At 39.3% G+C, this 23,607-nt stretch overlaps 1 protein-coding gene across 1 annotated transcript; it reads left to right on the top strand.

The window, feature by feature from the left end:
* Positions 1-7,734: 7,734 nt before the first annotated feature.
* On the top strand, positions 7,735-22,791 carry CCT8 (chaperonin containing TCP1 subunit 8). The gene is made up of 15 exons (XM_047876034.1): positions 7,735-7,892; positions 10,759-10,849; positions 11,688-11,767; positions 13,594-13,743; positions 14,202-14,382; positions 14,496-14,557; positions 15,436-15,573; positions 17,180-17,358; positions 18,073-18,139; positions 18,218-18,305; positions 18,387-18,502; positions 18,861-18,932; positions 19,011-19,175; positions 19,483-19,602; positions 22,570-22,791. Exons 1-15 carry the CDS (start codon positions 7,833-7,835, stop codon positions 22,645-22,647), a joined length of 1,647 nt encoding a protein of 548 aa, XP_047731990.1. The 5' UTR covers positions 7,735-7,832; the 3' UTR covers positions 22,648-22,791.
* Positions 22,792-23,607: the final 816 nt, after the last annotated feature.

Genomic DNA, 23,607 nt, shown 5'->3' with positions numbered 1-23,607 from the left:
GAAGATAAAAACTGCAAATAGCTTTATTGTTTATTCCGGGAAGTTCCTGAAATACCCACCAACTCTTCAAAAGAAAGCATCAAATGACAGTTTATACTTCGAGATTCTTTGAACACCTTGCCTCAAATCCTTACCTTGTTGTGCTCATCAATCCTGTATCATGATCTTTATTCAGACCGACTCAAACCCCTGCACTGAAAGACCTTCATGACCCAGATTTCAAAAACTTATCAACATCCTAACTTTGCCACTCCCCCAACTGAGGTCTTACTAAGACTATCAAAGTAGTACTCTCCCTGACTGCAGGACAATAAACTGAGCTTTGTCTCATAAACATGTGGTCTTGGTGATATTGTAGGACGCCAGTAAACTACAGGCATAAGAAAATAATCAGGGGTATCCAAAGGCTATAAGATCTCTCACAACATGGAGCTAGGGAAGTGTTATTTCAGAAGAGCCGGGAGGAAGGATAAGCATTCAAAGGATGGAATGGTAAGATGGGCCTCATTGAGGACCAGGAATCCCAGCTGGAGTGAGCCCTCTAAGGATAGCCACAAGGAAAAGCAGTGCCAAGGAACTCTAGGGGAATGGCTCTGCCATGGCACCATGGCAATTTTGCATGTATCCACATAGACCACACAGGCTAAGGCTCATCCCAAACTAATCTGAGTCTTGGCAGTATGCCTTGTAATCCTTTTGGAACACAAGAGGAGGAGAGGCCTGCAAAGAGCTTCTCCAAGGCCATTTCCCTCTCACCTCTGTTTAAAAAAAAAAAATTATTAAAGAAGACTATTTAGATGATAAAAACAAACTTTATTTAACACTTCATGAAGCAGTCACCTTTATGAAGAACTGCAAAATACAGTGCAAGACAAGAAGCTCTTATAGGATACAGAATAAAGGGGCTCCTAGGTGGCTCAGTCAGTTGAGCACCCGACTTCAGCTCAGGGCGTGATCTTACGGTCCATGGGTTCGAGCCCCACGTCGGGCTCTGTGCTGACAGTTCGGAGCCTAGAGCCTGCTTCGGATTCTGTGTCTCCCTCTCTCTCTGCCCCTCCCCTGTTATGCTCTGTCTCTCTCTGTCTCAAAAATAAATAAACATTAAAAAAAATAAGAAAGAGACAAATAGAAAATTTCTGATTGTATTGTCTGGGGTCACAGATTCAACCTTGTTGGGGGTGAGAAAACCCAGGGTTGGCTTGACATTTGGGGACTGGCTGAAACTGGATATACTGAATTTCTGGTCAAGCAGAGCATTTCCAGGGACACAAGAGCAGTCTAAGTTTCAGGTTGCTGATATGCCAACCTGCACAGGAGTGGCTCCATCTTGGGTCTAGAAAGTTTACCACCTCCCCTCCCCTCTGGGAAGTTGTCATGAGGCACTTTCTCATCATCTCCAGCATTCTGATGAGGTATGGATCTTCCTATTCTACTCTCTGCAGAATAGAGGGGCAGAATATAAATCCAATTAGTCTAGAGTTAGCGCCTCAGCAAGTGAGTATCCCACAACCTCCCAGCCATTGAAATCTCCCAGCCCCTCTGTGGTTCCTTGTACCTTTATCATCCAAATCAGTCAGGACTTGGCCTTGACCTTCCCTTGCCTCAAGTGTGCTTGACAGAAACCGGAAAAGCCGTGAGATTGACTTGGTAGTCTGAGGCCCAATCTCGTGCAACCATGCCCCCAACCCATAGACAGAAGGTTAGGAGTTGCAGGTTTGGAGGGAGGTGAAGACCTAAAAGTAACACAGTGGGAGGAGGGTGTTTCTTTGCATTCCTCTGGGTTTCCCCAATCCCCCTGGCCTGCTGTTTCGCTCCTTACTTCCCCTGATTAGAGGGAGTGATCTGGTTTGATAGGTAACTGACATGGAACCACCTCTCTTGATTACATGAAATTAATCCATTAAGAGCTTGTCTTTTGTCATCCTCTTTTCTGCTTCTGCACTGCAATTCAGTGCAATGCAGCAACCATGAACAAGCATGTCTGGGCTTTCACACCAAATCATATCCTCCAAAGTCCAGTGATGCTCCCAATCACAGTTACCTGACTCCCATGGGATTATTTCCAAACTTGGAGAGGGAACACAGATTCCCTAAGACCAAAGAAATTTGATCAAAACAGAAAAAAAAAGTTTTAATTTACAAAGGAAAATTAAGAGATTTTAACAAAGAAAAAAAATGAAGGAAAATAATAAGCCAATACAAAATGAGTCATAAAATCCCAAAATCAAATAAAAAGAATTAAATTTTAATAGAAAATAGTGAAAAGTAAGGTATAGTAACACAAAATAGATAATACAAATAGGTGGGAAGGGATAGAAATAAAGCCAGAAGATTGGAGACCTAATGGGAATCGGTAAAATTAAATAAGAATACCAAAAAAGAAAAAAGAAAAATCAAAACACACAGACAAAGCAAAAATGTTAAAACAAGTCTGAAGCAAAAAGGTTAAAACTTTAGGCAAACAAAGGAAAGAGGAAAAAATAGAAGTAGCCACAGGAAACAATTAATGACCTGAGTCTGTATCAAAGTTCTTAGATGGCTTAGACATCCCCAGGCCAACAGTGGAGTTCCTCCTGAATGGGGAGCTAAGGGGGAGGCCCCCCTTATCCTCAAGGCATCTGGATGGTGGAAACAATGTGTTTCCATTGCTACCTAACAAGAGGAACCTGGACTCTTAAATCAAAGCAGAAGAAACCTACAATCTCCTTGACCGTTTGCAAACTCCTGGGCAAACCCTTCTGATTGCTTTTTGTTGTTGCCTGGTTTTACAGCACATTTGTCCAGATGGGACAGATAGAGACTTCACCTCCACGTTCTTTGGTCTCCTATTCTTGACTTGCATTTGGTCATCCATTAGGTCTCTACGCCATGTCCAGTAAGGTGCTGGTGACACAGCACCACCTACTGGTTAGGAAAGATTATAACTAATTTTATCATTACAGTTATGATAAGGGTGGGCCGCCTGGGTGGCTCCGTTGGTTGAGCCTCAGACTTTGGCTCAGGTCATGATCTCTCAGCTCATGGGTTCGAACCCCGCGTCGGGCTCTGTGCTGACAGCTCAGAGCCTACAGCCTGCTTCAGATTCTGTGTCTCCTTCTCTCCCTGTCCCTCCCTTATTCACTCTCTCTCTCTCAAATATAAATAAACATTAAAAATCTTTTTTAATTCTGATATGTGCTATGGAGGGGAAACACAGAAGCTATTAAAATAACCAATGGAAAATGTCTTCAGAGTCATCAAAGGCTTTCTAACTTGTGTCTGTTTACTGAAGTAGAATGAACTCAGCCAAAAGAGAGCAGAAGCACATTCTAGGTAGAGAGAACAGCAGAGGCTAACACCTGAGGCAGAAGTAAAGCAGACAGGAGGAACTATCCAGGCTGTTGTGGCCAAAAGACAGAGAAGAAGGCCAAGAGGGAGAAGATACATGTGAGATAAGCAGGGACCAGAACCTAGGCATGGAAGCCACATTAAGAATCTATGTTAGGGGTACCTGAGTGGCTCAGTCAGTTAAGCATCTGACTCTCAATTTTGGCTCAGGTCACGATCTCACAGTTCGCGAGTTCGAACCCTGCATCTGATGCTGTGCTGACAGCGTGGAGCCTGCTTGGGATTCTGTCTCCCTCTCTCTCTCTGCCTCTCCCCTGCTCGTGCTCTCTCTCTCAAAATAAATTTTAAAAAAGAATTTGTTTCTTTTCTACCCCGAGTGAAGAATATTTGACCTGCTATTTGGATCCTGAGGAAATGTTGCCCTCGATGTTTTGATTCCATGCTGATGAATACACAGTTTAACCCAAATAATACAAAGGCAATGAATTTTCATCTAAAAAGCATTTTTCTTAGCAATTAAATCAATTTAATTTTTTGGTACATTACCATACAGACAATTTTAATTGATTTCAGTTATTTCCGTTTCCTTTTCAATTTACTAAAATTAATGTGAGATTGATTTTTTATTACAAACTTTCCATGGAAACTTGGTTCATCAATAGTTGTCCTCAAGTTTAATTTTCCATGGTCCTCATCAAATTTGATTCCTTAGTCATTTTTAATAACATTTCATCAGTGTCATTTTTAACCCCTTTCAGTTTTATTTTGTGTTGGTTATGTTTATATGTAATCCTCAGGTGCAGATGAATAAAATTGTTTGTCTATTTTATCTAATCCATGAGAAAATCTCAAATGGTTCTATTGCTCAGGACTGATATATTGCAATGGGCCTCTAACTTTTCAGTTTCAGGACCCCTTTACTCTTAAAAATTATTGAAGTTCTCAATGAGCTTTTGTTTGTGTGGATTATAGTTATCAATGTTGGTTGTATTATAAATTAAAACAGATAACTTTTTAAGTATCTTAAAATAACAGTGATACCCCATCACATGTTAACCTACAGTTTTTAGGTTAATCCATGTTTATGGATTGGGAGAATAAATATTGTTAAAATGTTGATACTACCCAAAACAATCTACATACTCTATTTTTCAAAACCAAATAATCAGGAGTGGCATTGTTTTACATTTTTGCAAATCTCTTTTATATCTGGCTTAATAGAAAACTGGTTTCCCATGCCCTTTACATTCAAACTGTTTTTGGGGTGCCTAGGTGGTTCAGTCAGTTAGGCATCCGACTCTTGATTTCAGCTCAGGTCGTGATCTCATAGTCTGGAGTTCGAGTCCCACATCAGGCTCCATGATGACAGCAGGGAGCCTGCTTGGGATCCTCTCTCTCTCTCTCCCTCTCAAAAAATAATAAACTTTAAAAAATGCTTCAAATTGTTTTAATCACACACACTGTGTATCTCTGGAAAACTCCCCAATGAAAGAATGGGAAAGGAGATGTCATAGTCTTATGAAAATAGTTTTGTCCTGATGGACCCTAAAAAGGTCTTGGTGCATCTCAGAGGTCCCTGAACCACACTTTGAGAAGCCCTGGTGTCTTGTAATGTTTCCCAGCAGATGGTTCACAAACCATTTGATTTAAGGTGGGAAAAAGTTTTTATTTCAATAATTATGTATTTTAAGTGTTTATTAGAAGTTATAACTGATAATACACTGGACACATCTGATTATTACATAAGGCACACCAAATCTGTCCCAATTAAAAAAAAAAAGCAATTTGCAAGTGTCCACGTCAAAGAACAAATATTGAACCAAAATATTCTGCTTCACATTTTCTGTATTTTCTACAAGAAGAACGGATTACTTTCACAGTGTGAAATTATTCCTAAAAGAGATTTCTATTTCCAGGAAGAAGCAGAAGAGAGGAATATAGGTAATGGTTAAAAACTTGCATTTTGTGGATGAAAGACCTAAATCTATAGAAGGTTTATGAAAGAAATCAAAGAAAACACCAAAAAAAATGGAAAAATATTCCATGCTCATGGATTGGCAGAACAAATATTGTTAAAATGTCAATACTACCCAAAGCAATCTACATATTCAAAGCAATCCCTATCAAAATAACACCAGCATTCTTCACAGAGCTGTAAAAAATAATCCTAAAATTTGTATGGAACCAGAAAAGACCCCGAATAGCCAAAACAATCCTGAAAAAGAAAACCAGAGCTGAAGGCATCACAATTCTAGACTTCAAGCTGTATTACAAAGCTGTAATCATTAAGATAGTATGGTACTGGCACAAAAACAGACACTCAGATCAATGGAACAGAATAGAGAATCCAGAAATGGACCCCCAAGCATATGGCCAACTAATCTTTGACAAAGCAGGAAAGAATATCCAATGAAAAAAAGAGAGTCTCTTCAGTAAATGGTATTAGGAAAACTGGACAGCAACATGCGAAGAATGAACCTGGACCATTTTTTTGCACTGCATACAAAAATAAACTCAAAATGGATGAAAGACCTAAACATAAGATAGGAAGCCATCAAAATCCTAGAGGAGAAAACAAACAACAACCTCTTTGGCCTTGGCCACAGCACCTTCTTACTAGATATGTCTCTGGAGGCAAGGGAAATAAAAGCAAAAATGAATATTGGGGCCTCATCAAGACGAAAAGATTCTGCACAGCAAAGGAAACAATCAATAAAACTAAAAGGCAACCCATGGGATAGGAGAGGATATTTGCAAATGACATATCTGATAAAGTTAGTACCCAAACTCTATAAAGAACTTATCAAACTCAATACCCAAAAAACAAATAATGAGTGAAGAAATGGGCAGAGGACACTAATAGACACTTTCCCAAAGAAGACATCCAGATGGCTAACAGACACATGAAGATGCTCAACATCACTCATCATCAGGGAAATATAAATCAAAACTACAATGAGGTACCACCTCACACCTGTCAGATTGGCTAAAATTAACAACTCAGGCAAGGACAGATGTTGGGGAGGATGTGGAGAAAGAGGAACTCTTTTGCACTGTTGGTGGGAATGCAAACTGGTTAGCCACTCGGAAAACAGTATGCAGGTTCCTCAAAAAATTAAAAATAGAGCTACCCTACAAGCCAGCAATTGCACTAGCAGACATTTATCCAAAGGATACAAAAAATGCTGATTTTAAGGGGTACAGGCACCCCAATACTTATAGCCATGCTATCAACAATAGCCAAATTATGAGAAGAGCCCAAAGAGCCATCAACTGATGAATGAATACAGAAGATGTGGTACATATATATATATTGGAATATTACTCAGCAATCAAAAAGAATGAAATCTTGCCATCTGCAACAACGTGGTTGGAAATAAACAAAATAAGTTATACTAAATGAAATAAGTCAGTCAGAGAAAGACAAATATATGATTTCACTCGTGCAATTCAAGAAACAAAACAGATGAACATAGGGGATAAAATAAGATAAAAACAGAAAGGGAGGCAAATCATACTCTTAGGTACTCTTACCTACTCTGAAACATAGATAACAAACAGGGTTGATGGCTAGGAGGTGGGGGTGGGGGGCATGGGCTAAATGGGTGATAGGCATTAAAGAGGGTACTTCTTAGGATGCGCACTAGGTGTTATGTGATGAATCACTACATTCTACTCCTGAAACCAATACTACACTATAACTATCTTGAATCTAAATTTAAAAAAGAAAAAGAAAAAAAAGAACTTGCATTTTGTAGTCAATCCATAAAGGAATCCTACGTTTAACATTAGTAGCGCTGTGATCTTGAACAAATTACCATTTATAAACTTTTCTATGTATCAAATGGAGATAGCAATAGTTAACTTGTAAGATCGACCCTTAGCTAAAATGTCGCACCTAAATAACACAGAGCCCGGCACATATGAGCATTCGGTGTGTAGTTATTCTTACAGATTTTATTTATCGCCTTTAAGTCGCCCGCGCTTCTCACAGACAGAGCAGATGCCCAGAGAAAGATTTGGGGGGGGGGGGGGGGGGGGGGAAGGTGCTCTGCCTGGAGGTGAGGGGGGAAGGGCACACCAGCCCTGACGTTGTAGGTGGGTCTGGAAGATTTCGTGCAAGTTAAATCTTAGGAGGAGTGGGTTTCAGGTCACAGATGGCAAATATCAAACGTCCCGACCTTGGAGTCTTGGCAAAGGGGTTAAATCGGAACGAGTCATAACGGCCCGACCGCTTGCGCGTGCGCCAGCCAGAAGACCAAAGGCCCGCCCTGCGAGTGCCCTAACCGATCGACATGATCGAGGATCGTCAACTCAGTTCTGTCTGCGGGAACTGCTTTTTCTCGCGAGGCTTCTGACCAGGAGGCTAAGGAAGGGGCAGGCTCAGCTGGAAAGAAAGGAGGAGCGTAAGGTCGCCGCACGCTGCGTTCCCAGGAGGCTTTGCGTGCCCCTCGCTTCCTCCGGGATCTTCTAAGCGAGCGCGTGAACGGCGATTTGCAGAGGCCATGGCGCTTCACGTCCCCAAGGCCCCGGGCTTTGCCCAGATGCTTAAGGAGGGGGCGAAGGTAAGGAATGGAAGAAGGGAGAGGGAGGAGAGTCGACGTAGGGCTGCGGCGGCTAGAGGGAAGAAGGGCCTGGTAACTGGCCGGGTGTGCTCCTTGGGTACAGCGGTCGGAGGCAGAGAAGATTCCAGAAAGGGAGGTGTTCGGTGAAGTGGGGGCGAAGGAGGGGATTCGGCCACTAAGGCGAGCGGGCATTTTCTTTCTTCCCCGATGCAGGGAAGGGTCGACGGGCAGAAGGAGCAAGAGAGGCAAGGCCGCAGGATTTGTATTCTGTGTTTCCTCGCTGGGCAAAAGGAAAGCCGTTCGTGCATTTTCCCTCCACCCCTAAAACCGGGCTGACTTGCCACTCGACCCTTAAAGGGTGTTTTGAGGGTGAAGTCGAATAATGTAGGCTTGGGAATCGCGAAGCCAGTTGACACTGTTCAAGGAGGGGGTAATCCGGAGAGAAGAGGGACAGGGGCCAGTTCTCGACAGTTTTCCTTCGGATGAGAATTAGAGGGCTCCCCGTTTCGTTGGCAGCAGTGCGTTGTGGTAGGACAAACGTTACTCAATCCAAATGGATTGTATGCCAATTTAGGTTAGCTGGCTTGATGTAAAACCAACCCCCAGATCTTCCTTGCCTCATCTTTAAATTGACCAAAAGATGGTAACTTTGACTTGTAACTATCTGACTTTGTAAGTGTAAGAGACACCCTGGACTAATTAAAACGACTTCGTTTTATGCCCAGATTATGAATGTGTTTCAAGAGCATAGTTTGTGTAAAACATCTTAATATAGACTGCTGATAAATTTGTCTCTTGTGTTCAAATCAAATCTTGGCTTTATTTGCCCCCCAAATTCCCTGTGCCTCATTAAAGAGATCTAATTTATTGTCGTGCAGTTTACAGTAACAGTTTTAGGGAACTAGGTCATTGTTTGCAGAATACACTTTTGGGATAACAGCATATCACATATCAGGGTTTAATGTAAATATGGGTAAAACAGCTTTGCAGGTAATGACATGGACTGCTCACTTTAATTTTTTTTAACGTTTCTTTATTTTTGAGAGAGACACGCACAGTGCAAGCAGGGGAGGGACAGAGAGAGGGAGACACAAAGTCCGAAGCAGCCACCAAGCCCTGAACTGTGAACGCAGAGCCCGATGGGGGGCTCGAACTCATGAGCTGTGAGATCATGACCTGATCCGAAGTCAGACACTCAACCAACTGAGCCACCCAGATGCCCCATGGACTGCTTACTTTAAAAAGATTGAAACTTTTTCATAATTTTTATTTTGAGGCTGAAATAAACGATCAAATCAGGATAATTTCAAATAATGATAAAGGAAATAAAGACTACTGTAGTAAAAATAAATAAAAAGATTAGATAGAAAGTACTATAGTAGAGAATGAAGTAAACAAGTCTGCCTCCCCCAAAAAAGGGAAGAGTCAGGAATAGATAGAACCAGTAAATAAGATGTTCAAGGAAGAACTTTTAGCTTAGTCCTAAGTGACAAAGAATCAGCCAAGGTTGAAGAGGGCAGTATTCCAGGCTGAAAAACCAGTAAGTATAAAGGCCTTGAGGATGAAATGAGTTTGACCTGTTAAAAAAGAAAACAGCAAGAGAGGTAATGAGGTTGAAGCTTATCAAGGGAAAGCAAAAATGGTGAGAGATGACTTTAGAGGAGCTGTAGGTTAGGACCAGAACATATAGGACCTTGTAGCCTTCAGGAGGGATTTACATTTTACCCTAAGAGTGACGGCAGACCATTAATGGGATCTGATTTATGATCACATGGCTGTTCCTCAGAGAACGGGTAAAGGGAAAAAACTAGAGTGTAAGCCAGGTCAGACTAAATGCTTTCATAAGAGTCCGTCAACCCTTGACTCTGAAGACACTACTTCTAAAGTAATGATTATTCACCTCGTTTGGATGACAGTTCCTTTTATGAGTAGTATAAAAGCCACGTCTTATGGCCTAGGATAGAACTGTCTCCTAGAAGCTCTTCAATGATGGAAGTATTCTATATTCGTTCTGATACAGTATCCGTGAGCCGCATGTGGCTACTGGACACTTGAACTGTGGCTACTGCAGTGGAGAAACCGAATTTTTAATTTTAATTACTTGGAATTTAACCACATGTGACCAGTGGCTCCTTATTGGGCGTAGCAACTGTATAAAAATGTTCACATGAACAAACTGGAAGCTCATGAAACCCATCTGAAGCTACATGTAAATCTCAATTCTAAAAGAAGTCCAGTGTTAAATTTGAGAATTTTCGTATTGTGAGCAGTTCAGCAATTTTTCAATGTGTACGCATTGGAATTGTGTTGCAATTCACAAGAGCGTTCAGCAGTCAGGATACTAAACATTTGGGCAGCAGGTGTGTTAAGTGGGATTTCCCAGGGATCGGAAAACTGATGGTTTTATGATGATCAGGCTCCTAACAATAAAAGAAATATACCATATTTCAACTTTTCAAAAAGTAATGATAAACTCTGAAGAGGTATTTTTACCTAAAATATCTTATCTTTTGCTGATCGATCATAGCATTCTTTCTTGCACTTTTCACAACATTTAAAAATCTGTACATGCTTTATATTTTATATATATATATGTGTATATATATACATTTTTATATATGCTTTATGTTTTGACGTGTAAGTAGATACATGTGGTCTCTGAAAATGTCATTATATTCAACCAGTGAGCAAATTTACGGATCATTTGAAGCACCATGCTTTACATACATAAACCTTGCTTGATTTTTTTTTCAACAGTCCTGTGAGGTAGGTACTATTATTATCCCCATTTTACAGATGAAGAAGATTATTGTGTTTCACTGTTTTGTCTAATCAGAAGTGTTTTTGTTTTTGGTTTATTTTACAGCATTTTTCAGGATTAGAAGAGGCTGTATACAGGAACATACAGGCTTGCAAGGAGCTTGCCCAAACAACTCGTACAGCATATGGACCAAACGGTAATTTCTAAATTCATGTTTTAAAAGATACAATACTAGAATTTTGTGTGCTAGCTTCTTCCAACTTACTCTGTGAGAATATGATACATAAACTGAGTTTTAGCCATAATACAAAAGTAATTGTATAGTTTATTGCCACCAGTGTAATGTTTTCAGTTTTTAATCAACAACTCATATCTCTTTAGAAAAATAGGAATCAGAATGTTAATTTTTATCATATTGAGAGGATAGAAAAATTACGGAGCTTTCACCATTGAGATACGGTATCTGATGTAAGGGAGGAAATCTCTCTTGCCTCCTACCATCAACTGAATTTAATTGACACAAATGTATGGAAAGCAATAAAACTATACTTTTTTTTCTAATGTTTATTTATTTTGTGGGGGGAGGGGCAGCAAGAGAGGGAGAGAGAGAATCCCAAGCAGGCTCCACACTGTCAGCACAAAGCTTGATGCAGGGCTCGAACCTACAAACTGAGGTCATAATCTGAGCTGAAATCAAGCCAGACAGTTAACTGAGCCACCCAGGCGCCCCAAAACTAGATTGTTTTGGTCTTTTCTACATGTTAATGTAATTTACATTTATTGAACAAAACTATGGGAAGATTGACATCCTCCCAGGTAAACATTATAGGAGATTAGAAAGGACAGGAATAATGACGGGGGTGCCGTTAGGGTGCCAGAGTAGATAATATGTGTTGAGTTTTTACAAAGTTACCTTAAGAAATAGATACAAGTTTATATTTCTTGACTAAATTTTTGGGGGTATTTGGAGACGGATTTGAGCGATTTTCCCCCCCTAACTTTTTTTTTCTGTGTTTTGTTTTTTGTTTTTTTAGGAATGAACAAAATGGTTATCAACCACCTGGAGAAGTTGTTTGTGACAAACGACGCAGCCACTATTTTAAGAGAGCTAGAAGTAGGTCATTACTTTGAAGCCAAGAAATGTTTTGGTGATGTCAAAAATTGAGTGTATATGTATATGTATATATTTTTTAAGTTTATTTATTTATTTGGAGGGAGAGAGAGAGAGAGCGAGCACACAAGCAGGTTGAGGGGCAAAGAGAAGGAGAGACAGAATCCCCAGCAGGCTCCATGCCATCAACGCAGAGCCCAGTGTGGGGCTCAAACTCAGAAACTGAGAGATCATGACCTGAGCCGAGATCAAGAGTCAGAGAGACGCTTAACCGACTGTGTCAGCCAGGTGCCCCCAAAATTAAACATATTTTAACATAGAAGAAACCTCTTAGGATAATAAGGGACTATTTTTTTCCCAACTTGAAAATTCATTATGTAGTTTTAACTTTTTAGCCGCTTAAATTTAAAAATCTCCCAAGTTATTAATTTACGGAGGCTTGCTTGTGATAAAAATACATTTGCTCATAATCATATCAAATTGAGTATGCTGTCTCGTTCTGTAGAGTATGACACCAAAGTGAGTTATTCAAAAATGCAGAAACAGCTGATACTTAAAACAGTGGTTTAAAAAAAAAAAATTAAACCAGGTCTTTGGCTTTGTGAAAATGAAACACAAAAATGGAGGCATTTTGCTTTGCTTACCTGCAGTTTTGATATTGCAGAGTGTGTAGGATAGATTCTGCAGGCAGAATTATAAGTAAAGTCTGGCACCTGAACATCAGAGAACTATTCCTCGTCTAGCTGCTCTGTAGTTGAAAGATGTTTTCACCTTCAAGAAATTGTCCTGAACTTAGCTCTTAGAGAATTGTAGCTTAATCTTTTCAAATGAAACTATAGGTGTGTTAACATTTCTCTAACTGCTTAAATAACTAAATAATATTGTTAATGTAGTGAACAAAACAAATTTAATTCCACGAGGAGGAATTAGTCTTTGTGAGTGTTAATGTTGGACGCTATGGTGGTCTCAGGAGTTATTCAGCCATGATGGAAATATTGCCTCAATAAAAACCATAGTGTCAACTTTGTAGTATTCTCACCACTCTCAGTTGTTACTCCTTGCTTCGTTTTTAAACCCTAAATCCAAAGGATAGACTATTTAAAATCTTGATAACTTTTTTTTTTTTTTTAAGAAACCTCTGTCTTCTAAAAAGCCACAATTGGTACTCCTTACAATAGAAATGTACATAGGCATTGAGACTCATGATTAAATGAGGTGGTTATTGGTTTTTAATGCCTAGGTTTGGTTTTTGGAATTACTTTTTTAACTTAGTGGACATGTAATTTTCTGCACCTTATGTGCAGAGATGTATGTACTGGGTGACTGGCCATCAAAAGAAGATGCAGTTTCAGGTTGTTTGCATTTGTAGTGATGCATTTGTGCTGATAGTCTCTGAGGGATTGGGACTGTCTTCTGGCCACCGCACTGAATAGTATGTAGCAGTGTGATTTTGGAGTTACCTGGCCCACAGGGAGATTGAAGTGTATTAGCTTAAGAAGAAATGGAAAATGAGGGGCACCTGGGTGGCTAAATTGTATAAGCATCCAACTCTTGGCTTCAGCTCAGGTCACGATCTCGCAGTTGGGGAGTTCAAGCCCTGCATCAGGCTGTGCTGACAGCTCAGAGCCTGGAACCTGCTTTGGATTCTGTGCCTCCCTTTCTGCCCCTGCCCTGCTCGTGCTCTGACTCACTCATTCTCTCTCTCTGGCAAAAATATATAAATATGTAAAAATTTAAAAAATTTTTTTTAAAGAAATGAAAATGAAAAACTTAACGTTGCTTTCAGGATCAAATGTTTTGCACTTCAAAATTCAAACCCCTTCTACCAGGTACAGCATCCTGCTGCAAAAATGATCGTAATGGCTTCTCACATGCAAGAGCAAGAGGTTGGAGATGGCACAAACTTTGTGCTGGTGTTTGCTGGAGCCCTTCTGGAACTAGCTGAAGAGCTTCTGAGAATTGGGCTCTCGGTTTCGGAGGCGAGTGTTCATTTTGTAACGTACTTTGATTTAATTTGTGCCTGTATAGAGTCATCGTTGTAGTAATAGTTAACATTGAGCAGTTTACTCTGTGCCAGGCATTGTAGTACATGTGCTGTCTGTGCAGTATCTTACTCCATCCTTACAAGAATCGTGTGAATAATGAGAAATTAATGAAAATTAATTCTCTTTTATTTTAGATGAGGAAAGTGACACTTAGAAAAATCTTACTCAAGATCTTAACAGCTAATAAGTGACAGCATTCAATTTTGGGCCATCACAAAAGCCTACACTCGTGATGCGCACGTCCTGCCACGAATGCTGTTCTCAAAGTGTGCTTTGTCATTTTATATGGAAAACAAATACCCATATTCGTTGGGGTACCAAAATAAGCTATATTTTAAAGTCATGTCAAAATTGTGTCTTCTGAAGAAACACTTTGGCTTTTTACATTTAAGGTCATAGAAGGTTATGAAATAGCCTGCAGAAAAGCCCATGAGATTCTTCCGGATTTAGTTTGTTGTTCTGCAAAAAATCTTCGAGATGTTGATGAAGTGTCATCTGTGCTTCATACCTCCATAATGAGTAAACAGTACGGCAATGAAGTGTTTCTGGCCAAGCTCATTGCTCAGGCATGTGGTGAGTAAATCTCAGTAAATGAAAAGATCCAAACTAAAAATATTTTAATGAGACTAAGATATTTTCTTTGTTGTCTCCATGCATCTTTTGACGTGTCTCATTTTCTTAAACAGTGTCTATTTTCCCTGATTCCGGCCATTTCAATGTTGATAACATCAGAGTGTGTAAGATTCTGGTAAGTTTAGAAAATGCATAAGTGTTGTCTAATAGGTCCATTATATTTTGCAAAAAGAAAAAATGTATGTGTTTATCAAAACCCAAATTTTACCTCAGATTTTGAACATTAGGACTTTGTTACATTTGTAACATTTTGGTATTTGGAGGTTGTAATACTACTATTAAATTTTAAAGGGTGTTTGATGTATTATCTCCTTATGAAATCATCATTTTTCCATCACAACTTTGAAGGTTGAGAATAATGCATCAAATATTATGTGTTTTGAATTCTTCATGTGTGCTGAATTAAAACCATAACCTTCAGAACCAGTTTTGAATGAGATGTTCTGTTGATCTACAATAATAGAACTCACATGTTACTGTTGTTAGTATTGAAATAAGAGTATTTTGTATTTAAAAAATTTAGTGCTTCCTGTAGTAAAACCTGTGATTGGAGTTGAGTTTAGCTTACGTAAATACAAGGGTGTGTGTGTATCTGTGTGCACGCTCATGCATGCATAGATGCTGTGCCTTTTCTGACACTTGTACTGCTTTGTTCCGTCTCCTGTCCCCAGTGCTAACAGCTGTGCCTAGTACATTGGCACCAGGTATTTGGTGAGTGAGTGAATGAATGACTTAGAAGAGTTATTCTCAGTCCTTGGTTGTTCCCGGTACCCTGAAGGCCCCCCTTCATTAATAGCTCATTCTCAGAGTGGTTTCTACCTTAAGTAGACTGGTGTGTTTTACATCCACCACCCCACTCCTTATTCCCAGGAGTCACCCCTTGGCATATTATGTTATGTGGAAAACGTTATTTATGGTACATGAAGAATTAACAACTGAGCCCTGATGTTATTTTCATGAGATCACTGATGATTTTGGTATTCAATTCCTTAGGGTTCTGGTATCTATTCCTCTTCAGTATTGCATGGCATGGTTTTTAAGAAGGAAACTGAAGGTGATGTAACATCTGTCAAAAGTGCAAAAATAGCAGTGTATTCTTGTCCTTTTGATGGCATGATAACTGAAACTAAGGTATGTAGACTTCAAAACCTTAAAAGTAAAAATTTGGGGTTGCCCGTTCGGATTAACATTTTATGATTTTTAAGTTTTTAGCTGGAGATTGTGCTCTTCAGTGAATACTACATAATTATGGAAGATTGTAGCATCACACACACATACGCATACACATATATACACTCATGTATGTGTATATATATATATATTACAAGAGTATTTATTTACTTATTTTGAGAGAGAACAAGGGAGAATCAGAGGGAGAGACAATCCCAAGCAGGCTCTGCACTATCAGCACAGAGCCCAACGCAGGGCTCGATCCCCTGAAACCGTGGGATCATGACCTGAGCCAAAAATCAGAGTCAGACACTCAACTGTCTGAGGCACCTGGATGCCCCAGGATTATATATCTGCTTTAAAAAAAAATTTTTTTTGACGTTTATTTATTTTTGAAGGAGAGAGAGACACAGTGTGAAGGGGGAGGGGCAGAGAGAGGGGGAGACACAGAATCAGAAGCAGTCATCAGGCTCTGAGCTGTCAGCACAGAGCCCGACGCGGGGCTCAAACTCACAGACCACGAGATCATGACCTGAGTAGAAGTCAGATGCTTAACCGACTGAGCCACCCAGGCGCCCCTATATCTGCTTTTTAAAGTCAGATTCCCTTTCTTTTCTGAATACCTAATTCAGATACTAAATTTGAAATGTGAAATGGTGGCAGTGTTGTTTATGTTCTAGTATACAGCTCTTCTTATACAGCATGTTCTTATATGCTCGGCAAGTAAAATGCTCACTGAATACAAATACTTGTGTGCTCTTCCTTAATGTATTTTAATATTGAGGTCCTATAGCATCCTGAAACAAAATATGCCAATGTAATTTGAAATTGATAGGTTTGTTTTTAAAAATACATGTTACGAAGTTTGAAGTTCTTGTTTATAGGTCACTTCTGTCTTTGTCCCTAGAATTCTTAAAATCTGAGTTCATAGTTGTAAAAGTTCCACAGGTTGGAGACAGGCCAGGAAGAGTCATTGAGTCCATATTCTAGAAAAAAAATTCAGAACCACAGTGTGGTTGTTTTGGTACGCTAGTTGATGTTTGTCAAAAGACAAATGCCAAGGGGCGCCTGGGTGGCGCAGTCGGTTAAGCATCCGACTTCAGCCAGGTCATGATCTCGCGGTCCGTGAGTTCGAGCCCCGCGTCAGGCTCTGGGCTGATGGCTCAGAGCCTGGAGCCTGTTTCCGATTCTGTGTCTCCCTCTCTCTCTGCCCCTCCCCCATTCATGCTCTGTCTCTCTCTGTCCCAAAAATAAAAATAAACGTTGAAAAAAAAAATTAAAAAAAAAAAAAAAAGACAAATGCCAAGACACCTGCCCAATATATCTAAAATAGGTGTAAGTATTTCTCCCAACTACTCCATCAAAGTGCCTGTCAAAGAGGAAAATGCATCGGTTTCGGGAGTGGGGGGGGGTCTAGGAATAAGCTGAGTTTCATACATACTTTGTATTTCATAATGCATGTATAATCTCATTATTTTCCCCAAATATTTCTTCAGTAAAATGTTACCCCGTGACTTCGGACACCAAGGTACTAAAATGGTTCTTAAGAGCATGTTTGTCTTACTAGGGAACAGTGCTGATAAAGACTGCTGAAGAATTGATGAATTTTAGTAGGGGAGAAGAGAATCTCATGGATGCACAAGTCAAAGCTATAGCTGATACTGGTGCAAATGTCATCGTAACAGGTGGCAAAGTGGCAGACATGGCTCTTCATTACGCCAACAAGTACAATATCATGTTGGTGAGGTAAGACTGCTGTGTTCCATTAACCTGTATAGTAAATGGCCCTTTGCTGGTGAAACACAAAACACATTCAATATATGGTGAATTCATGCCTGTTACAAAAGGGCAAATATAACATCTTGGCTCCAAAAGCAGGACTTAACTTGATCTAGAGAGACAGGAAACACCTGTGAGAAAGCTTACATTTGCACTGAGAGGTGGAGCAGTCAACATGTTACTTGAAGAGGAAGAGGGAAAAGCATTCCAGACAAAAGAAACAACATTAGAGACCAGACGCAAGCCTGGTACACACTGTCAGAGTGTGGGATCAAGAATGTCATTTTTAACCTTTGAACCCATTTGTGGGGCACACCAGACACCTGACCTACCCGTTCCCACCTCCAAACCAAATCTGCAGCATAAATCACTCCTCTTCCTCACAGCTCATGCGCTTGCCCAGAGTATAGCAAGTTTTCTGTATACCAGGCCTTCCTTAGTGTTTTAGAACTAGAACTTGTGACATTCTACTGAAACTTGAATTTTCCCAATTCTAGAACACTGCCGTATACACCTATGTGTGGATTACACTGTGCTGTCCAGACCTGTTCTGAGCTTAAATTCAGGATCAAAAGAATGTGACTTTTGGGGACCAGTGTACGGTTTCCTGTTTCATCTCTATTTTATTGTGGCACCTAATGGTGTTAAAATTTTCATTAAGGTCTTCGGGTTTTTTTAAAGGTTGAATTCCAAATGGGATCTCAGAAGACTATGTAAAACAGTTGGTGCTACAGCTCTTCCTAGATTGGTATGTATTTTGGACAACATTAAAAGATAGTAGAATGTATTGGAATTACTTTGTTTTACAATAGTCCCTTTCTTACAGACTCCTCCTGTCCTTGAAGAAATGGGACATTGTGACAGTGTTTATCTCTCAGAAGTTGGAGACACACAGGTGGTGGTTTTTAAGCATGGTATGTGGAGATGGCAAAGTATGTTTATTTAAGTGGGGGCTGTTCATTTGCTTGTAGTAATATTTTTAAACTTATTGACAGAAAAGGAAGATGGTGCCATTTCTACCATTGTGCTTCGAGGCTCTACAGACAATCTGATGGATGATATAGAAAGGGCAGTAGATGACGGTGTTAATACTTTCAAAGTTCTCACAAGGGTTAGTATTAGCAGTGATCTTAATTTTAACTGTTAAAGGTAGTTTATGGTTGTTCTTGAGTTAAATATACCTTCAGTTGCTTAAGCATGTTCTTAGTGCTACATCTGTGGATATGCAGATGAGGTATTGTGTGCTGCTCCCATTCCTCACTTTGGTTCTCCTCTTTCATATACCAGACCCTACGTACAGTAAGGTAATTTGCCCAGATTATTCCATTTTTACAAAGTTTATAATTAGAATTTGAGTAACAGTACCTCTAGTCTGGTTGGAGTACTGGAGTCTGAGAAAATTAGGAAACTATAAATTGCTTCTTAGTAAAAAAAAAAAAAAAATTTTTTTTTTTAACTACATATTGTAGGATAAACGTCTTGTTCCCGGAGGTGGCGCAACAGAAATCGAATTAGCCAAACAGATCACGTCATATGGAGAGGTATAGCTTTCTCTGTATAAATTGCCTTCCTTCATGTTCCTTGAATAAAATACAATACTAAACACGTTTTTCTTGTAGACCTGTCCTGGACTGGAACAGTATGCCATTAAGAAGTTTGCAGAGGCATTTGAAGCTATTCCCCGGGCACTGGCAGAAAATTCTGGAGTGAAAGCCAATGAAGTAATCTCTAAACTTTATGCAGTACATCAAGAAGGAAATAAAAATGTTGGATTAGATATTGAGGTATTTGGAAAAAAAAAAATGTGAATTTAAACTTTTATTTCATGAATGTGTAATATAAAAAATAGAAGTAATAAGTTTCAAAGAAAATCAAAAATGCTCTGATTTTTTAAGCAAATGATTTTCATAACAAAGAGCTCTGACAGAGTTTGTCTATGGTTTTCCTTAAAGTAGTCTTTATTTTATATTGTGTGTAGGAGAGGACTTTTGCCTGGCAACTTCAGGCAAAGAGCCCTGGGGTTTTGTTACTGAGTTAATTTTCACATAAGAATTTAGAGTGAAGGAGTGAAAATTGTTTTGTTACCAACAGGCTGAAGTTCCCGCTGTAAAGGACATGTTGGAAGCTGGTATTCTAGACACTTACTTGGGAAAATACTGGGCTATCAAACTGGCTACAAATGCTGCTGTCACTGTACTTAGGGTGGATCAGGTGAGTTACAAGTGAAGTTTTGATCTTTAAAAGTACTAATTTTCATGTGGGTCAGTAGTGTATTTTTATGGAACCAGAATATAGCACAGTTCTCATTCTACTCTAAAGTGTGTTTCTAAAGTTCCCCCCCCACCCATTTATTTTTTTCTGTTACAGTTTTAAATTGTATTTAGTGTATTTCAACTAATTTGAAAGGATCTTTCCAGTGAAAGAAACTTCTGCCATTTTTAAACTGGAATCATTAAAACAAACTTAAGGTTTATGGTTTTCGGACTTTTTTCAGCCTAAGGATCTCTTTATACAAACACTCTGGAGAGGGAGTTTACTGTGTAATGTGGAATATGAAAGGCCCATAAAGCCCTGAAACACATGTGTGCCACCAACTTTAAGGAAAACAAAACCTCTACTTGTGCATGGAGGTAGAATCTATGTGTTTAAAGTTCTTCTGGGTGTGACAAATTATATCTTGAAGGAACTAAAAGAAAAGTGTTAAAAATCATAGTATTTTTGACCTTTTTTTTTCCGAGAGGGTAGTGGGAGGGAGATTGTGGCACAGAGGAAAATGGTAGGTTCAGATATAAGCTTGAATTCAAAGTTTTTCAAAAAGATGTTTTCTAGTAAAACAGTGAAATCCATTTTCTTGCAGATTTCTTGAACTGATTATTAAGCAATAAACTATTTGTAAATACTTAATGGAAAATTGCAATTGCAAGGGGGCCTAGGGCAGATCCATTAGGTGGAAATCATGCCAAATTAATTTTGGGAGAAGCAAGTTGTAGGTAAAAACTAAACGAGAAGGAAATTAGACTTACTCTAGGCATAACAAGGACTAGTTCGTGGTAATTACAGCAAACATTCCATCTCAGTAAGAGGAAGAACAATTTTTTCCTAGGTTGAGATGACCAGAAAATGGAGCTGGATGTCCAATTTCAACCCATTGGAAATAAATTGGATGTTCATGTACTGGATTTACTAATAGGTGTTTTTATATCAGTAAATTTAGGTAATTTTCAGTGGAAGAATGTGGTTTTGGAGTTCTGAAATGATAATAGAAGCCTAAGGAAATGGTTGTTTTAAAAATTAGCATGTGGCTAATAGGGGAAACTTAAAATAGAAAGGGACAGGGGAAGCTGAGTATATTGAAGCATGAGGTAATCCGGAATTCTAATAGAGGAACTTTTTTGAATGTCCATTACCCAAATGACATAATAATTGTAATAATACAAGTTCCTTGATCACAAAGACACTTGTCAGTTTTGGTTTTAAACTGGGAAGTCTCTGTTTTACAGTAGAGGATGTTCGTTGTTATGTGTCCCTGGTCTTTGCTAAAATACATGATCTGAAGAACCCATGACTATCAATAACCAGTTTGTTAATAACTATAGTGAACTTGTACTCTTTAATAGTTCTAACTAATTTTGCATAGTATATAGTCTGGAAAGGGACATGTAAATCAAGTTTTAAGTGTTGGATAATGTGGAGCTGGGTTCATCTTTGTTCGAGTGTTTATTTCAGTAGTTGTCAAGATATAGTCCCCAAATCAACAGCATCAAGATAACCTAAGAACGCGAAAAATTATATATAAATCCTCAGGCCCCTAAGCAGTCCCACTGAGTTAGAAACTCTGGAAGAAGGCCAGGAGTTTATTTTTTTATTATCTTTTTTTTTAATGTTGGTTTCTGAGAGCATGAGCCAGGGGAGGGGGAGAGGAAGAGGGAGACACAGAATCTGAAGCAGGCTCCAGGCTCTGAGCTGTCAGCACAGAGCACAACGCGGGGCTCGAACTCACGGACCATGAGATCATGACCTGAGCCAAAGTCAGATGCTTAACTGACTGAGCCACCCAGGCACCCCAGGAGTATGTTTCAAATTAGCTCTGCAATGATTGGTGCCTACCAGCTTGAGAACTGTTGTTCTGGCTGTCTTTTTTAATCAAGGTACACTTAGGTTCTAAAATTGTCCTTAGTGCCTTTAATTCAGTCTGAACTTAATCTCATTAGTAAAATGTTACTCCAAGGATTTCAAGGTTAGATTTCCTCCAGAAGCTTCTGAAAACGGGTGCTGAATCTGTTGGAAGTGGTAGTGAAGATGTTTTACAGTTTAGTGTTGCTTGAGACACATCCCCAACACCTTGATGTTGTACAGAAAGATCTCAGTCCTATCAATTTGGGAAGCAAAGAATACTGTTTACAGTTTTGAGATTCAGAATGTAGATTAGAGTTTGAGAGTTCCACTTTGAGGAAGCTAATTTAGCTTCTCCCAAATTTATTTGAACCCAGAGTTGCCACCACCCCGCTTTTTTCTCCAAACGAATCCTTTAAAAATGCTAGATGGTTATATTTGCAAAGTACTCGGTTAATGCATTCTAGATAAATTAGAGGTTTCCTGCTGTGTTCTTTTAAGTTACCAGGGAAGTCTACCTACTTGGGTAACGTTTTTTGAATACACACTTCCTACCACTTTTGAATGGTTTTCATTTTACAGGTACTAGGAAATTTCAGTATTAAATTTTTATACATACTTATGTACCAACCACTTTAGATTATAATGGCAAAACTGGCAGGTGGACCTAAAGCTCCTAAACCACAAGGAAATTGGGATAAAGATGGTTGGCAAGACGAACTTCATATATAAGTAGCAAATCAGGTGCCGAGCTGACGGATTTATACTAGTAATGCATGCAGATATTTTTCACATTCGGCTCACAGGGCCATTGAGTTCTTGAAGTGCGTGTCTCAAAATGCCCTTTACTAACGTGCGTGGATCGTGTGGCCGTTCATGTCCGTAAAAGCAGGAAACGCTTTGCTGGAAGCTAACAACTTGATGTTGATAGAGCCTCATAAGCAGTTTATGACAGATCGCTTATGTTGAGATGATTGCTTCATCTTGAATCATCCTCAGAAAAATATTTTCTCTTCATTTTAAAGGTTTAGTTTTAAGTATGTGCTTATGGTTTTGTTTTCTCAGATCATCATGGCAAAACCAGCCGGTGGGCCCAAACCTCCAAGTGGGAAGAAAGACTGGGATGATGACCAAAATGATTGACTGCCTTAGTTTTTACTGTAGGTGAAGACTACGTTTGTAGTAATAGTCTAGGAATTGCCTGATGTTTTCGTATTCTCCTTAAATTAAGAAGCGTTTTGTGTTTATATCCTCACCTGGATGATAAATAAACATGTTGCTATCAAAGCCTCATAGTCTGATGAGCACCGTTCTTGGATGTAAATGACCTGTTTGTCTCAACCTTGGTAATGAAATTAGCTGTGGGACTGAAGGCAAGCCACTTAAGTAATTAGGGGCCTGTTCCTGTGTGTATCTGGCCTGCTGCCTGTTTGCCTACAGCCGTGCTTCTGTATTTACATATAGTCTATGGCTGTTTCCTGCAAGGAAATGGCAATGAAGTAGTCATGATAGAGACCAAGTGACCTACAGGGCCAAAAATATTTGATATCTGTTCCTTTGCAGGAAGTCTGTCAACCCCCAGACTGGATTTCAGGGTTTTTTTCACATCTCTGCTCTGGGAATTCTAAGACTTGAGAGGACATGTTTTTAATACCCATTTGTTGAATGGCTTAGTTAAAATAGTCGAGTAGTGTAGTATAAAGACAGTTGTAATACCACTGAAAACATATCTGCTAATAGAAATTCGGTTTTTGTAAAGTAGATCTTACTTTTTAAGATCAGTAAGGAGTTTTGAAAAAACTTATGAAAGGTCAACTGATTTTATGGGACATGTGTTAACTCCTATGGCTTGGTCACGTAATAATCTCTGGTCTTTAACATTTTGAAGGTGCCTGGGTGGTTCAGTCGGTTAAGCATCTGACTCTGGATTTCTGCTCAAGTCCTGGTCTGTTTGTGAGATGGAGCCCCGGGTTGGGCTTGGGGCTGACAGCACAGGGCCTGCTTGGGAGTGTCTCCCCCTCCCCCGCATGCACACTCTCAAAATGAATAAACGTTAAAAAATAAAAAGTTACATTTTTTTAAAAAATGATGTTTTTGGTATTT

This window comes from Prionailurus viverrinus, chromosome C2 (assembly GCF_022837055.1).
Source record: "Prionailurus viverrinus isolate Anna chromosome C2, UM_Priviv_1.0, whole genome shotgun sequence".
Classification (NCBI taxonomy): Eukaryota; Metazoa; Chordata; class Mammalia; order Carnivora; family Felidae; genus Prionailurus; species Prionailurus viverrinus.
Note: the sequence above shows the minus strand (reverse complement) of the source record. Positions and strands in the feature narration are given on the sequence as shown.

What these genes read in the sequence shown, in the direction of transcription:
- CCT8 (XM_047876034.1), top strand. Translation starts at nt 7,833, where the DNA reads ATGGCGCTTCACGTCCCCAAGGCCCCGGGCTTTGCCCAGATGCTTAAG. An exon ending in TCAGAGTGTGTAAGATTCTG is followed by an intron (nt 14,558 to 15,435) that starts GTAAGTTTAGAA and finishes TCAATTCCTTAG; the next exon opens with GGTTCTGGTATCTATTCCTC. An exon ending in AGATCACGTCATATGGAGAG is followed by an intron (nt 18,933 to 19,010) that starts GTATAGCTTTCT and finishes TTTTTCTTGTAG; the next exon opens with ACCTGTCCTGGACTGGAACA.